Here is a 15,753-nt window from a genome sequence, read left to right as displayed (position 1 = left end):
TATAATTTATAGTTAATTCAGTTAGGTGGTAACAAAAATAATAAAAAGTATTTTGTGGTATATGACTCAAAAATATTAAGAATTACTGATATAGACAATTGACACCGGGTGGGGTTTGAACCCACGATCAAGTGATCCGTGCCTATGTTCTAACTATCTAAAGTTTATTAGAAATTTATGTATTTTACTATCCAATATAAGCGAATGAATAAAAAAAACATAATGTTAAGAAAATATGAGGCTATCGGTTTAATTTCAGTATTTTATAAATGCTAGAATATTCCACAGGGTGATGCTAACTCTGAGAAAAAACACAGTTTGATCGGTACCTACACCCGGCGTACAATGACAATAATTGATCTGTCTAGCAACAATATTATTACAGCGATATTTATAAAAATAAGACAACATATTAAAAAAATCACTTAAATCGGACAACAGGTTTGGGAAATTCGAGACATTAACAATGACCCGTTTATAAGGTGATGCATACATTTTTTGGAGAAGTGTATATCGATATTAAATAATAATTCGGTATTTTGTTAGGGTATCCGGAATTATCTGTTCTTTTGCCTCGCTATTATACTTTTAAATATTAGCCGTGCTGTTTCGGCAAATTTTGTTTAATTGAGTGACCTCATAGCACATTCAGCAAAAACAATACAATAGTCTTACTATTCTATATACCGATAAGATTTGTGGTGTTTAAATTCCTAGAAAACTAATATTGAAAAAATAAATTAATTATTAGGTATATTTTTTATCAAGGTGATATATATTATCTTTAAAAAGTTTGGATACGATATTCGATATTTCTATCGGCGTCGCAAAGCAACAATGTTATGTTATGATTAGAAGGCGACTATTCTCATAACCCAGAAAATAAATTTCAGAGAAGTCGTCTGCTGGGAAGGAATGTACAAAATATTTTATTTTTACATTGTAATAATGACCTCTGATTACGAGTCAAATGTGTCAAGTGTTCTTTAAATGGATATTTTGATTCACTATGTATGTTTATGGTACTGTTCGTTTCGTAATGCGCTTAAGTCCAATTTTCAAAATTTTTGTTACACTTTTTTTTGTTTCTCATAGAGTATCTAAGAATATAGTCGAACTAATATACTCCCTAAAACGACCCTTAGTTCTAACTGCAAGACGCAAGAGTCTCACAGGCTTAGTCTTGTTCTTGCTCAAGTCTTGCACGTAAGTCTTGGTCTTGGTCTTGCTAAAATTTGGCGGCCTTGGTCTAGGTCTTGGTCTTGCGAAAACGCAAGAACAAGACCAAGACTGCAAGACTAAGACCGATTTTGGGCAACACTAATGCTGTGCAAAGTATAGACAGCGAAACCGGTCGTCTGATGTAAATAAATTCATTTTGAAAACTTCACTTATTTCATTACTTATTTAGTATGGACTCACACATAAAACCCATTCGTTATTTTCATTAACTTTTTGTTTGCAGTCCTTAAAATTGAGCAAAACAGCCTTGGGAGAAACAGCTTCAGGGAAACTGGTCAACCTCCTATCCAACGATGTCAGTCGATTTGATCTCGTCAGTTTACTCATTCATCAAATATGGATTGCACCTGTATTGTCACTTATAGTAATGGTTTTATTATACCAGAGAACTGGATATGCTGGAATAGTTGGGGTTGTGGCAGTTTTTGTGATAGTTCCTATTCAAAGTAAGTCAGAGTTATCTAAGTTATTTATAGTTTTTTTTTGAAGTGAAAACGTCTTTAGGGACGTTGTGCGATTTTTGGATAGGGGAAAAGCAGTGAATTCGCAACCGTCATCGCGACCGTCATCGCGACCGTCATTGCGACCGTCATCGCTTATGCTATATAATACTTGTATGTATATATAAATTGTATAGAAGGATTTAAATTTAAAATAAATGTAAAACCTATTTTAGGATGGGGAAAAAGGATTTATTTCGCGACCGTCATCGCGACCGTCATCTCTTCAACGAAATAAATTTTGTACGTATCTACATATATTATGTGTATCTATACATAAATTGTATAGAAGTATTTAAATTTAAAATAAATGTAAAACCTATTTTTAATTTTTAAATGGGGAAAAAAGAATTTATTTCGCGACCGTCATCTCTTCGGCGAAATAAATTTTGTACGTATATGTATTGAAGTGAAAACTTCTAGAGGGTCGTTGTGCACTTTTTGGATGGGAAAAAGTATTATATTGGCTACCGTCATCGCTTCGACGAAATACATTTTTGAAGTGAAAATTTCTTTAGGGACGTTGTGCGCTTTTTAGATGGGAAAAAAGTATTGAATTAGCGACCGTCATCGCTACCGTCATCGCTTCTGCGAAATAAATTTGTAAAGTGAAAACTTCTTTTGGGGACGTTGTGTACTTTTTAGATGGGGAAAAAGTATTGAATTAACGACCGTCATCGCGACCGTCATCGCGACCGTCATCACTTCGACGAAATAAATTTTTGAAGTGAAAACTTCATTAGGGACGTAGTGCACTTTTTGGATGGGAAAAAGTAATAAATTAGCGACCGTCATCACTTTGACGAAATAAACATTTGAAGTGAAAACTTCATTAGGGACGTTGTGCTCTTTTTGGATGGAAAAAAGTATTAAATTAGCGACCGTCATCGCTTCGATGAAATAAATTTTTGAAGTGAAAACTTCTTGAATGACGTGCACTTTTTGGATGGGGAAAAATGATTAAATTAGCGACCGTCATCGCTTCGACGAAATAAATTTTTGAAGTGAAAATTTCTTTAGGTACGTTGTGCACTTTTTGGATGGGGAAAAATTATTAAATTAGCGACCGTCATCGCTTCGACGAAATAAATATTTGAAGTGAAACTTCTTTAGGGACGTTGTGCACTTTTTCGATAGAAAAAAGTATTAAAAGCGACCGTCGTCGCTTCGACGAAATAAATTTTTGAAGTGAAAACTTCTTTAGGGACGTTGTGATCTTTTTGGATGGGAAAAAGTATTAAATTAGCGACCGTCATCGCTTCGAAGAAATAAATTTTTGAATTGAAAATTTCTTTAGGGACGTTGTGCACTATTTCGATGTAAAAAAGTAATAAATTAGCAACTATCATCGCTTCGACGAAATAAATATTTGAAGTGAAAGTTCTTCAGGGACGTTGTGCACTTTTTGGATGGGGAAAATTATTAAATTAGCGACCGTTATCGCTTCGACGAAATAAATTTTTGAATTGAAAATTTCTTTATGGTCATCACTTCGCTGAAATAAATTTTGTACGTATATTAATTATGTGTATGTATACATTAATAGCATAGGGCATAAGCATCGCGTATATGATATAGGTATAGCACTTCTTTTTGGATGGGGAGAAAGGATTAAGCTAGTAATTTATATACTATAAGAAGTTTTCACTTCCGTCGGCACTCCCACGAGTGCCTTTAATTTTTTATTAATTTTTAATTTTAGTATAATTATGGTTTTCGAATAATATTTACCTTGACTTTTGTATAAAATGATAGTTTTTTCAATGCTATAGAATTTGCAGTAGAAAGTAGAAATTAGTAGTTAGTAGAAATATATTGCTTTTATTATTACAAATGAAATGTTTACATTTGTATAACGGGCTCCCCTTTAACGAGAGTAATTTGACTCTTCCAATTTATTTAACGTGTCGTTTTACGTTAACGACTCAAATATTCTTACTAGAAATATTTACTACTTCATCAGTAATCAAATTTTCCACAAAATTGACGAACATATTGGTTACTTTTTTAAGAAAAACGATTTAAAGCTTTATGTTACTTTATATTTACTTGGTTTGCATGCAAGACATTCGTTATTTTAAAAATTTTATTTTTCATTCTTTTGAGAGTTTGTTGATCCTAAAATTTTTCAAAAAGTAGAAAGTAGATGGCAATTCATTGGATCCCACGCCGAATGGCGAAGGGCAAAATCACTAGTAATATACAGGTATGGAAATTTATTTTCGGAAGATAGGGCTTTCCATGCAATAAGTTAGATTCTTGATTTGCAATTACACAGTGTAAATTTCAAGACAACGTCGCGATGTTTCATATTTAATTCATTTGTTTCACTGGATACGCTGTACTAAACTGAGATCTCTGATTTGCAATTAACCAGTGTAAATTTCAATATAACGTCGCGATGTTTTAAAATTAATACCGATAGCCAGCGGTAAAGGGATTCTTCTTCTTCAGCTTCCTTCCCCTATCGGAGGTTTTAAATCAACATCGCTATTTTAATTTTATTGGCCGCACTTCTGAACAATTCTAATGAGCTGCAACCGAACCACTCTCTCAAATTTCTCAGCCAGGACATTCTGCGTCGTCCCGGGCCTCTCTTCCCTTGCATCTTCCCCTGCATAATTAACATAAGTAATACGTACTTCTCGCCCCTTATTATATGACCCAGATATTGAATCTTTCTAATTTTAACAGTTTTTATGACTTCACATTCTTTCTTCATTCTTTGTAACACCTCTATATTAGTTACTTTTTCAGTCCACGATATTCTGTTGATTCTCCTGTAGCACCACATTTTAAAGGAGTTCAATTTTTTGATTTCAGACTGTTTTATTGTCCACGCTTCCATGCCGTATAGTAAAGTAGAAAAAACATAACAACGTAGCATTCTTGTGCGGATCTCTAGATTAAGGTTATGGTTGCAAAGTAAGTTCTTCAATTTTATGAACGTGTTTCTTGTCATTTCTATTCTAGATCTGATTTCTTTTGCTTGATCTCCATCTTCGGTTAGCCACGTTCCTAAATATTTATATGTTGTTACTCTTTCGATCGTTGTATTATTGATGATCAGGTTATCTACATTTGTGTTTTTTTTTGAGAATATCATTGATTTCGTTTTCTTGAGATTCATTTGCAGTCCGTAACTTTCACATGCATTGTATACATGTTGTATTATGTAGTGTAAATATTCCATGTCACTTGCAAATATGACAGTATCGTCCGCATTTCTAATATTATTAATGCTATTTCCGTTGACCAAAATACCTTCCACAATATCCAATAAAGCTTCTTGAAATATCACTTCACTGTAGACGTTGAATAAGAGTGGTGAAAGTATGCACCCTTGTCGAACTCCTCTAAGTATACTTACTTCCTCTGTCAGTTCTCCTTGGACTCTTACTCTTGCTTTCTGATTTTGATACAGATTCGATATAATTTGTAGATCTCTACTATCTATGTTTTTGGTCTTAAGAATACTTAAAAGTTTTTCATGTTGAACTCTTCAAAAGCTTTTTTAAAATCTATGAAGCAAGCATATATGTCCTGATTCATATCCAGACATCGTTGTCTCAGAACATTGACTCCGAATAATGCGTTCTAGTCCTAGACCCTTTCTAAAACCCATCTGTGAATCACTTATTTCTTGTCCTAATTTCACGTGGATTCTGTTATGGACGATTTTAAGAAAGGTTTTCAATGTGTGGCTCATTAATGCAATTGTCCGATAGTCATTGCAATCTTTAGCATTTGTGATTTTTGGAAGCGTTACAAAAGTTGAGAGAAGCCATTCTTTGGGTATATGTCCCGTCTTGTATATGGGGTTAAAAAGGTCTAAAAGACATCAATATTATCTTCATCAATAATTATCTTCAATATTTCATCGGGTCCTGGAGCTTTTCTACCTTTTGTGTGTTTTATAGCATAAATAACTTCCTCTTTCATTATTTCTGGTCCCGAGGATTCTCCGTCAACTTCGAATTGTTCTACTTTTTGGTCATAAAATAGGTGTTCAATTGTGGTAAAGGGATTACAGTCCAACAAATGAATTCATTTTAAAACATCGCGACATTATATTGAAATTTACACTCGTTAATTGAAATTGAGAGATCTCAGCTCAGTACAGCGTATCCAGTGGAACAAATGAATTAAATATGAAACATCGCGAAGTTGTCTTGAAATTTACACTGGGTAGGTAATTGCAAATCAAGAATCTGACGTATTGCATGGAAAGCCCTATGTTCCGAAAATAAATTTCCATATAATATATATTATAATAATAATTATATTATAATAGCCCTGGATCCCGGATACCAAAGAAAAGTTGATTCATAGCAAGCTGAAAATTTCATAATGCCTCAACAGTGTCTAGTCGAACAAACTTTGATGTATGGGAACACTGGAACAGGGGAAGTTTAAATTGTAGAACAGGTTAAAAATTTGGAACGTCAGACTATGAAAATCCGGTATAACCGGAAGTAGCAAATAAATGAAAATATTTTCATTAAATAGATCATCACCCTTCAAAACTTCGTCATTCCAATTTTCATGATTCTGCTGCCACTAGTTCTCGAGATATTTCTAATAGGCCCTTTATCTGCCTCACCCTATATAGCAGGCTGATTTTTGATGAGATTTGATGAGAGTTTAATGAAAGGGTAACAAATCAATTTCAAGTTCTATCCGGCAAAATACATGGGGCGTTTTAGAAGTCTGACGTTCCAAATTTTTAACCTGTTCCACAATTAAAACTTCCCCTGTTCCAGTGTTCCCGTACATCAAAGTTTGTCCGACTCGACACCATCAAGCTATTAAACAAATTTTCAGCTTGCTATTAATAAACTTTTTTTGGTACGCGGGATCCAGGCCTATAACTTAACAACATATCTGAAATTTAATATCGATTGTTTCAGCATACACTGGAAAGCTATCTGCAAAATACAGAAAACAGACAGCTATGAAAACAGACGAGAGAGTCAGGCTAATGGACGAAATCATCTCAGGAATTCAAGTAATCAAAATGTACGCATGGGAAATACCGTTCAGGAAGGTCATACGGATTGCTAGACGAAATGAAATCAAAATCATTACAAAATCTGCGTATGTGAGAGCTTCATTTATGGCATTGAACCTGTTCACAACTAGATTGGCGTTATTCTGTACTTTGCTTACTGTTATTTTGTCGAACGAACCAATCACAGCCTCAATGGTAAGTTTTGTTTCATTTCTTTTTCTTCATGTACCGTGCTCAATTATTGAAGGTTGACTATCAAATTGGCTATAGTAATTTTGTTGACAGCAGCTCGGGAAAGGGATGCAGAGGATCTGTTAAACCATTCTCTCAGTTTTTTAACCCATGACGTTCTTCTTTGGTCTTGAACTTTCGTTTTTCGTCTATCTAGCATTGTATTATTAAATGGAGTATACTATATCTCTCTGCTGGCGCCTATCATGGCCGAAATATTCAAGTTTGCGATTTTTAACTGTTTTGACGCCTTCCGTAACTTTTCCCATCCGATGCCAAGCAACTTCGTTACGAACTCTATCCTTCCAACTTATTCATATGATACCCCGATACATCCAGATTCTTGAGAAGTGCATCCGATAAAGTCCAACCTTCGACACCATACAAAAGAGTAGAGAACACATATCTCACTAATCTAATTTTCAGACTTAAAGTAATATTGTTTTCCACCTACCTCTACCGAAAGTAGACTTTTCCGGACCTGATTGTAGGGAGCAAAGTTGTACTTTTCCTCCCTAGGGAGGAAAATATTTTTCCTCCTAGGGAGGAAAAGTAAAAGTGACGTCATGGTATTTCATTCATGAAATATAACTTATTGACGCCCTGTACAATATCTATTTTCTATTACGTAAGTATCTATACATTTTAACGTTTATTTAAAAACACTCTGTATTTTGCAGAATGGTAAAAAACAGTAAATTGTTATTCTGATTTAACAATGTTTACATTAATAATTTGACTTATATTTGACAGTTGACAGTTATATTGTACCTACTTGTTACTTTTAGTTCTAATAAATTTTGTTGGTTAGTTACATAAATAAATTAAGTAAAAATGAAAAAATGACTTGTTATTTGAGGAAGGTGGAAAAACCATATGTATAACGTGGGAGTAAAGTGCCTTTTCCTCCCTTGAATGATTACGCGTCGGGCAGTAAACTTCATTCTCGGGAGGAAAAGTAGCACTTTCCTCCCTTGTTATACAAATAGCTATTTCACATAACAGTTTCTTCATCTTAAATAATGCAGCTCTGGCCTTCTATACACGTATTCTAATTTCTTTGCTCATGTCCCAGTTCTCATTTCTGACAAACATAACCGTTGTCTTTGCATTCATGACACGTTGTGGTAATCCTATTCATCAAATGTTGAAGTTCTTCGTAATTGCTTGAAATTTACACCGTGTTATCCCCGCTTCCCAAATTATTCATATTGACACCATTCATTTTGATACCACATTGAACATTATCCATTGATTTATTGAAAACGAACTCAGGAGCAGTGGCGGCTCGTACCACTTTAAGAAGGTAGTGCCACAACTGGGGCAGCCGCCAAAATTTTTAGTGACGGATTCACGATATTGTCAAAAAAAGGTATACTGACAACAAAAACTAAAAAAAATATGCGCGGATACTTTTATCTTATGTACATATCTTAAGTTTATTGATCTGAGGTGCCAAGCAATTGTCCAACATTGATCAAAACAGTTCCGTAAATTAATTAATAATAAAAACCTCTTAACCTACCACCAGCATTTACTGCTGATAGTGCTTGAAAATTGTTATTACGATTTAGTCTCTATTTACCAATTTATAAAAATAATACTATTTCATTATTCACACACATGCACAAATTTTTGTAATGTCACTTTTAAAGTTTACGATATATGAAGTTCATTCTTCTATTTTTTGGTTGCAAAGTTTTCAATGACTTTATAATTAAAATTATCAATACAATTTACAAAATGCTTTTCTGCAGATAGCATACCTAAAGCACTAGGTTTCGATGTAAACATCGAAAAACAGCGTTCTGCTTCAGATGTTGATATAGGAATGGTAACTAAAATACTTAAAAGTTTAATAGTTTCTTCAAATGTGCTTTTTGAACCTTCCCTTTACAATAAAACCGATAGCGAAACAGCCCCAGAGGTAGTACTTAATTCGTCTCGCTAATACAGTACCTACTTCTAATTCAGTTTTAAACCGAGTTTTGCTTAAAAATTAAAATTGTCTCCATGGTTCATTAAGAAATGATTCGGAGAACTGATGCTTATAAGCAGAAAACTTCTCCGACATAAATAAATTAGAAGCAACTAAATGTCCGGAGAAGGTAGACCTTTGAAAGATCTGGTACTTTGAATAATATGAACCTTTAAGTCGTTGTCTAATTCGGCGCTAAAATTGACCAGCTCCTTATAATATGCCTCTATTTTCTGAATTTTCTTTTTCGTCGTGACCTCTTAAAGCTAACTCGAAAGCTCCACAACACCTTATAACATTTGTAGTTTTTTTTTCTAGCGAAAAACCACCAAAAAATTTTTTAAAATACTAATCTTTATTGTCAATTAATAAATTAAACTTAAGAAATAATCAAAATATTATCAAAATACCCACGATCATGATGTACCAAAAGTTTAATTATAAATACAAAAACTTTTTAACAGAAAATATACATAATAAAAGCGACAAACCAGCACGTAAAGAAACTCAAAATAAATAGACCTGGCTTCATACCCTCGTGCCTGGCACAGAGATTCTAATGTTAAGGTATACTAATAGTCCAATATAGCTCTTTCTCTGTCACTTACATATAATGCTCGTAAAATCTTTCTCTCTTTACTCGTGCCAGTACTGACTTCGGCGCGAAGGAGATTCTCCTGTCGAATACTCTCCGCTGTCGGCAGGGATTGTATTGCGCCCATAGTTGCCATATTTTATATAATTTATGAAGATCAAAAGAAATACACACAAAAAAATTAATAGGAATTAAAAAGTTTTGAAGATAAAAAATATGTTTATGGATAGTTAGCAAGGTAGTGCCATGGCTCTATGGCACTACCTCACGGGCCGCCACTGCTCAGGAGATATGTACAAATTAATTAAAATATTAAAGGATAAAGGAGTTGATAGTCAAGATGTACGAATCATAGAAAAATTATACTGGCGTCAAACAGCGACAGCTTGCATAAATGGAAAATCAACAGAAATATGCAAAATACAAAGAGGTGTCAGGCAGGGTTGTATACTGTCCCCACTGTTATTCAATTTATATTCAGATATAATATTTTTAAGGAAGCGCTGCATAATTTGGAATGGGGTGTGAAAGTTAATAGAATTCTGATAAATACAATCAGATATGCAGACGATACAGTTATTTTAAGTGATGATATGAATGGATTACAACAACTTTTAAATGCCATTGACACAGTGGGAAGAGAGTTTGGCCTAAATATAAACTGTTCAAAAACAAAATACATGGTATTTAGCCGTTTGGCCCATCAAGATTCACGGTTATATGTTGATGGTCACCTAATTCAAAGAGTACCCAGTTTTAAATATCTTGGTTGTCATATTACTGAACAACTAGATCCAGATAAAGAGATAAAATGTAAAATCGAGATAGCCCGCACGTCATTTTTAAAAATGAGGTCATTCTTCTGTAATGATACCTTGCAACTTCAACTTCGAAAGCGCATGATTAAATGCTACATTTGGTCAGTTCTCTTGTATGGTGTCGAAGCATAGACATTAAAAATATCCACCATTAACCGTTTGGAGGCCTTTGAAATGTGGCTGCACAGACGTATTCTGAAAATACCATGGACGGCTATGCTGACAAATGTGGAAGTCCAAGAGAGCAAATGCTACCCGCGAGCTGCTTGATAACATCAAATATAGAAAGATGGCCTATTTTGGACACGTAGTAAGGGGAGACCGGTATAATATTCTTCAACTTCTTATGATGGGTAAAATCGAAGGACGCAGAGGAATTGGTCGAAAGCAGGCATCTTGGTTGAAGAATATCCGGGAGTGGACAGGAATAAAGAAAGCAGAACATCTATTTAGAATAGCTCGAGACAGAGACAGTTTCGCCATGTTAATCGCCAACGTCAAGGGGACTTGATAGGGCACGTCAAGAAGAAGAAGGGGACAAAATGTAGCCCTGCCTTACGCCTCTTCGTATTTGAAGTTCTTCAGAAATTGGCCTGCCAATTCAGATATTTGCGCGTTGATACCAGTAAAGATTTTTAATAATGCGTAGGTCTTTATCTTCAATAGGGCTTTTCATTCACAGTCATTTGTTTCGACCTTCTGTCAAATGTCGTATAATCTGTGTATATTAATATTATACACAGACTATACAACATATGACAGAAGCTCGAAACAAATGACAATCGATGAAAAGCCCTATACTCACTTGCTGAAGAATGGCAATCATTTTAGTATATTTTACTCGATCAAAGACCTTATAAAAGTCAATAAAAAATATATCAATCTAAAACACATATTGTTTTATTTAAACCAGTCAAATTAAATATAAGTCTACAATGTTTTTAGTCTCCTGTCTAGTTTATCACTGTATGTTTTACTTACGCTTTCTTTTTCCAATTTTCTTGTCCTTTTCACTTTGTTGCATTTCTTATTGTATTATTTTTATTTTTATTTTTATTTTTATTTTTATTTTTATTTTTATTTTTATTTTTATTTTTATTTTTATTTTTATTTTTATTTTTATTTTTATTTTTATTTTTATTTTTATTTTTATTTTTATTTTTATTTTTATTTTTATTTTTATTTTTATTTTTATTTTTATTTTTATTTTTATTTTTATTTTTATTTTTATTTTTATTTTTATTTTTATTTAAATTAGGGTAAGGTGGGGCAAGTGCACCCCCTTTTATTCGTATTTGATATTAACTGTATCAATGCTTCAATTGGGTTAGTTCTGATAAATCGAGGATACGTGTACCAAGTACTTTGATAATGAGGTTTATTTACAAATGATCCCAAATCTGTTATGTGGCCTTCACGATGATTTTTGATAACTTTTTTAAAGATTTTAACTAATGTTCGATTGATCTTTTAGGTTTTCGTTGTAATGTCTTACTTCAACGTTATTTCAATGGCTATGTCCACCATGTTTACTAGAGGAGTATCAGAAATAGCAGAATGTTTGGTAGCTGTTCGGAGAATCAGAGATTTCCTTCTAAACGAAGAGTACGATCCCAATAGATCAACTTCTGGTATGAACGGCAATGTCAAAAGTGTAGACGATTTTAAGGAAATTATCAGTTTGAAAAATTTAACTGTAAAATGGAATTTAAGTTTTAGCGACAATGCTCTCGAGAATATAAATTTAAATGTTCAAGATGGACAGTTGATAGGAATTATTGGACCTGTAGGTAGTGGAAAGAGTTCTTTATTGCAAACCTTACTAGGTAAGCGGTAAGATAGTAAATACTAATTATAGTGTAGTATTTTGATATTCTTCTTTTTCCTATTTATACACTCAAGGACAGAAACATTGCATACGCATGTGGAATAACATTTTTTGTGCTGCTAACATTAGTCCCCCCGTATCATAGGAATATGATTTCTTTTCCGAATGCGATGTTTTAAAGCATCACATAAATGCTATAATCGGATTTAAATCTGATCTCGGCTATATACTGGCCAGTATAATTTTTAAATTGAATCTCATCAAGGTAAGTATTCACTATGCTAGCGAGATAAAAACGTGCATTAGCACCAATATGTCATATCCAATATGACTTTTAAATGGCAAACCATGATCTTCTAAAATGTTTTCAATGTAGATATCAGTTGGCATTCGCCTTATCACCTTCACGTGTTCACGTCCTTTCAAAGCAATACCGCTCCGTAGCACTTTTCCTCCACCACCAAAACTAACGCTCTGTATGAGGTTACAACTGACATACTGCTCGTCAACTCTTCTGTAGACGAAGTTTTGTAAATCTTGCTTCCATATGATGAACGATATGCCAGATCTACAGAGTGTTAATTTTGGTGGTGACGGCATAGTGCTATGAAGTGGTATTTCTTGGAAAGGAGAGACCGAAGTTGTGGAGGTGATTAGGTGAATAACAGCTGACAGGTACATTGAAAACATTTTAGAAGATCATGTTTTGCCATTTGCCAGCACTATTGGATAACAAATTCGTGTTAATGCACAATGCATCATGACGCACGTCTTCATGTCAGTAGAATAGTGAACACTTACCTTGATGAGATTCAATTTAAAAATTATATATTGCTGAATAATGCTTCTCTTGTTGTACTTCTATTTAGTTGTAAATTTTCCAGTGCAGTATTCTGACGAAAATGTTCAGTATATGGCTCATCAGACTGATAGTGCGATGATAGCTACATCGCTACATTTTTTATTAATCGATAATTATTACATGATTGGTTTTAGGTGAACTGGACATCACCCAAGGCGAAATGAGAGTACAAGGTCAAATCTCCTATGCCTCCCAGGAACCGTGGGTATTTGCAGCCACTGTTCGTCAAAACATTCTTTTTGGTGAAGAATATGATAAAAAGAGATACCAGGAAGTTATACAAGCTTGTTCTTTAGAAAAAGATTTTGAACAGTTTCCAAATGGAGATTTAACTCTCGTAGGTAAGGAAATATATGAAAAAATAAACATTTTTGATAACTAGAAAATTGTGACTGATTGAAAAGTTAAATAGTTAAATGAAATTTAACCTGATGATGGTCTGATAAGACCGAAAAAGTTTGTATGATTTACTTTGTGACATACTTTGATTCCACTTGGATCTTTTTTAGAAACATTTTTTAATAAAACTGTATATCATCTACAGAGGAAGATTTTTTACTTCTTAAGTAATTTTTACTATGGTATTAGCCAATTAGAGAGATTCATTTCTTTTTATGTTAAATAGTTAGATTAAATAAATAAAGGAAAGAAAGTGTGTCATATTGCTTTAATGAAAAGATAATGTTAACGTTTACATTAATTTTAGGTGATAGAGGATCATCTTTGAGTGGTGGTCAGAAGGCTAGGATTAATTTAGCAAGAGCAGTGTATAGAGAAGCAGATGTCTATCTCTTGGATGATCCGTTATCCGCTGTAGATATACATGTTTCCAAACATTTATATGAAAAATGTATTAATGGCTATTTGGCAAGCAGGACGAGAATTTTAGTTACCCATCAAGTACACTATCTGAAGGATGCTGACAACATCATTATTTTAAATAATGTAAGGAATTTCTCCTAATATATTATATGATACCTAATATTCTCTCTGATCGTCCCCACAATACTCCACAATTGGGGAGTTAGGGAGCAATACCTTGTAAAGAAAATTTTAATCTTGGTAAACATATCCAGAAATTCCTTTACTGCTTATAACTAGCATTTCAATTTTTATTTTTTCATCATGCTTCGACTGGTAGATGGTTCATTTACAACTCGGAGCTTACTTTCCAAATAATTTCCGTCTATTTTCGTCGTCAGTTCGTTCATCGACTTTAAGTGGTATAATAACAGCATTTATACCCTAATTAGAAGCGATTTCTATAAGTTTCTGTTGCGTTTATAATAATAGTTTCATTTGCGCTTTTCACCACTCATATTTTCAACTAAATCATCATCATCATCATCAGCCCATTTTAAGTCCACTACAGGACATAGCCCCCCCGTTTTTGATTCAAAGTTCACGATCTTGTGCAGTTTGGATCCAATTTTTCGTCATCTTTCGCAGCTCATCTTCCCATCATGTAGGTGGTCTTCCTCTGTTTCGTTTATCTGTTCTTGGTCTCTGCGTAGGTCTTTGTTTGTGGTTTTGTCTTTTATTGTTACTCCTATCATTGAACGCTACATTCTTCTTTATGCTATTCTTAGTCTTAAAGCATTGTTTTTTGTTAGTTATAGTATTTCCGCACCGTGTGTCCTTACTGGCAGAACACACTGATAGAAGACTTTTCGCTACAGATTAATCGGTATGTTGCCATTTTTAAATAAATTTTTAAGAGCTACATATGCTGCCCATCCATGTGCCATTCTTCTTGATACCTAATCTGTTTGATAGTCCTTGTCAAGTATAATATGTTCTTATCAACCAATTTTACTTCAACTTTCTGAATTTTTAAACTGGACACGAGGTCCGTCATGTATTTCGTTTTGAGGATATTTATTTTGAACCAATTTCTCTGCTGCCTCTTTCAAGTTCTTCTTCTAATATGGTGTTGATTTTACTTAGGTCATCTCCTATCAAAACTATGTCATCAGCATAACTCAGGTGATGCACTTTTTCCACGCCGACATTATTTATCCCTATAACATGATCTCAATCAAGGTTTTTAAAAGCATGTTCTAGGGCAGTTATAAAAAGCTTTGGTAATACTGTGTCGTCCTTTTTGACACCTCTTTGAAGAATACTAATCTAGAACAACGGCTATCAATGCAATTTTCAATTAATGCTTTAACTACGCTATCTTATTCTGTCGAGTCAAACGCTTTGGGAAATATAAACACAGTAATACCGGAGGTTTGTTTTATTCTATGGATCTTTTAATGAGTTGTTCTATCTTTTGTAGGTAGTTGTTGGTGCCAAACTTTAATCGAAATCCCGCTTGTTATCTGGTTTGTTGCAAGCCTATTTTGTGTAGATAAATATTTACAAGGATTCCGATTTTCTAGTCGATATTGTTTCTATACACGATGTATAAACAGGACTGAGCCCGCAAAACATGCTTATCACGTGAAGATATATCTCTCTCCCCTATGCCGCTACAGTTTAAGTCGGGCCCTGGCCTTCCCCAGCATCCGGCTTTAAGTATCTCTGTCCCTGGCTACTCTTATCCAGTTCTCCACCCTCAATATCTCTTTAGAATCGGATCTCACTTCGTCTATCCACCTCTTCCATGGTCTTGCTACTGGCTAACGTCCCACCATAGTTTCCATAAGCACTCTACTAGATTTTCTGTGATTATCCATTCTT

The 15,753-nt window shown here is 33.9% G+C and overlaps 1 protein-coding gene across 1 annotated transcript in view; it reads left to right on the top strand.

Moving 5' to 3' along the window:
- Window positions 1-15,753, top strand: part of LOC114329883 (ATP-binding cassette sub-family C member 4) — an 89,335-nt gene that overhangs the window by 47,080 nt on the left and 26,502 nt on the right. The window contains exons 5-9 of the mRNA XM_050655872.1: window positions 1,466-1,688; window positions 6,653-6,948; window positions 11,850-12,201; window positions 13,200-13,406; window positions 13,772-14,010. Coding sequence (XP_050511829.1) covers window positions 1,466-1,688; window positions 6,653-6,948; window positions 11,850-12,201; window positions 13,200-13,406; window positions 13,772-14,010 — 1,317 coding nt within the window. The remainder of the gene's footprint in view (window positions 1-1,465; window positions 1,689-6,652; window positions 6,949-11,849; window positions 12,202-13,199; window positions 13,407-13,771; window positions 14,011-15,753) is intronic.

This window comes from Diabrotica virgifera, chromosome 7 (genome assembly GCF_917563875.1).
Source record: "Diabrotica virgifera virgifera chromosome 7, PGI_DIABVI_V3a".
NCBI lineage: Eukaryota > Metazoa > Arthropoda > Insecta > Coleoptera > Chrysomelidae > Diabrotica > Diabrotica virgifera.
Note: the sequence above shows the minus strand (reverse complement) of the source record. Positions and strands in the feature narration are given on the sequence as shown.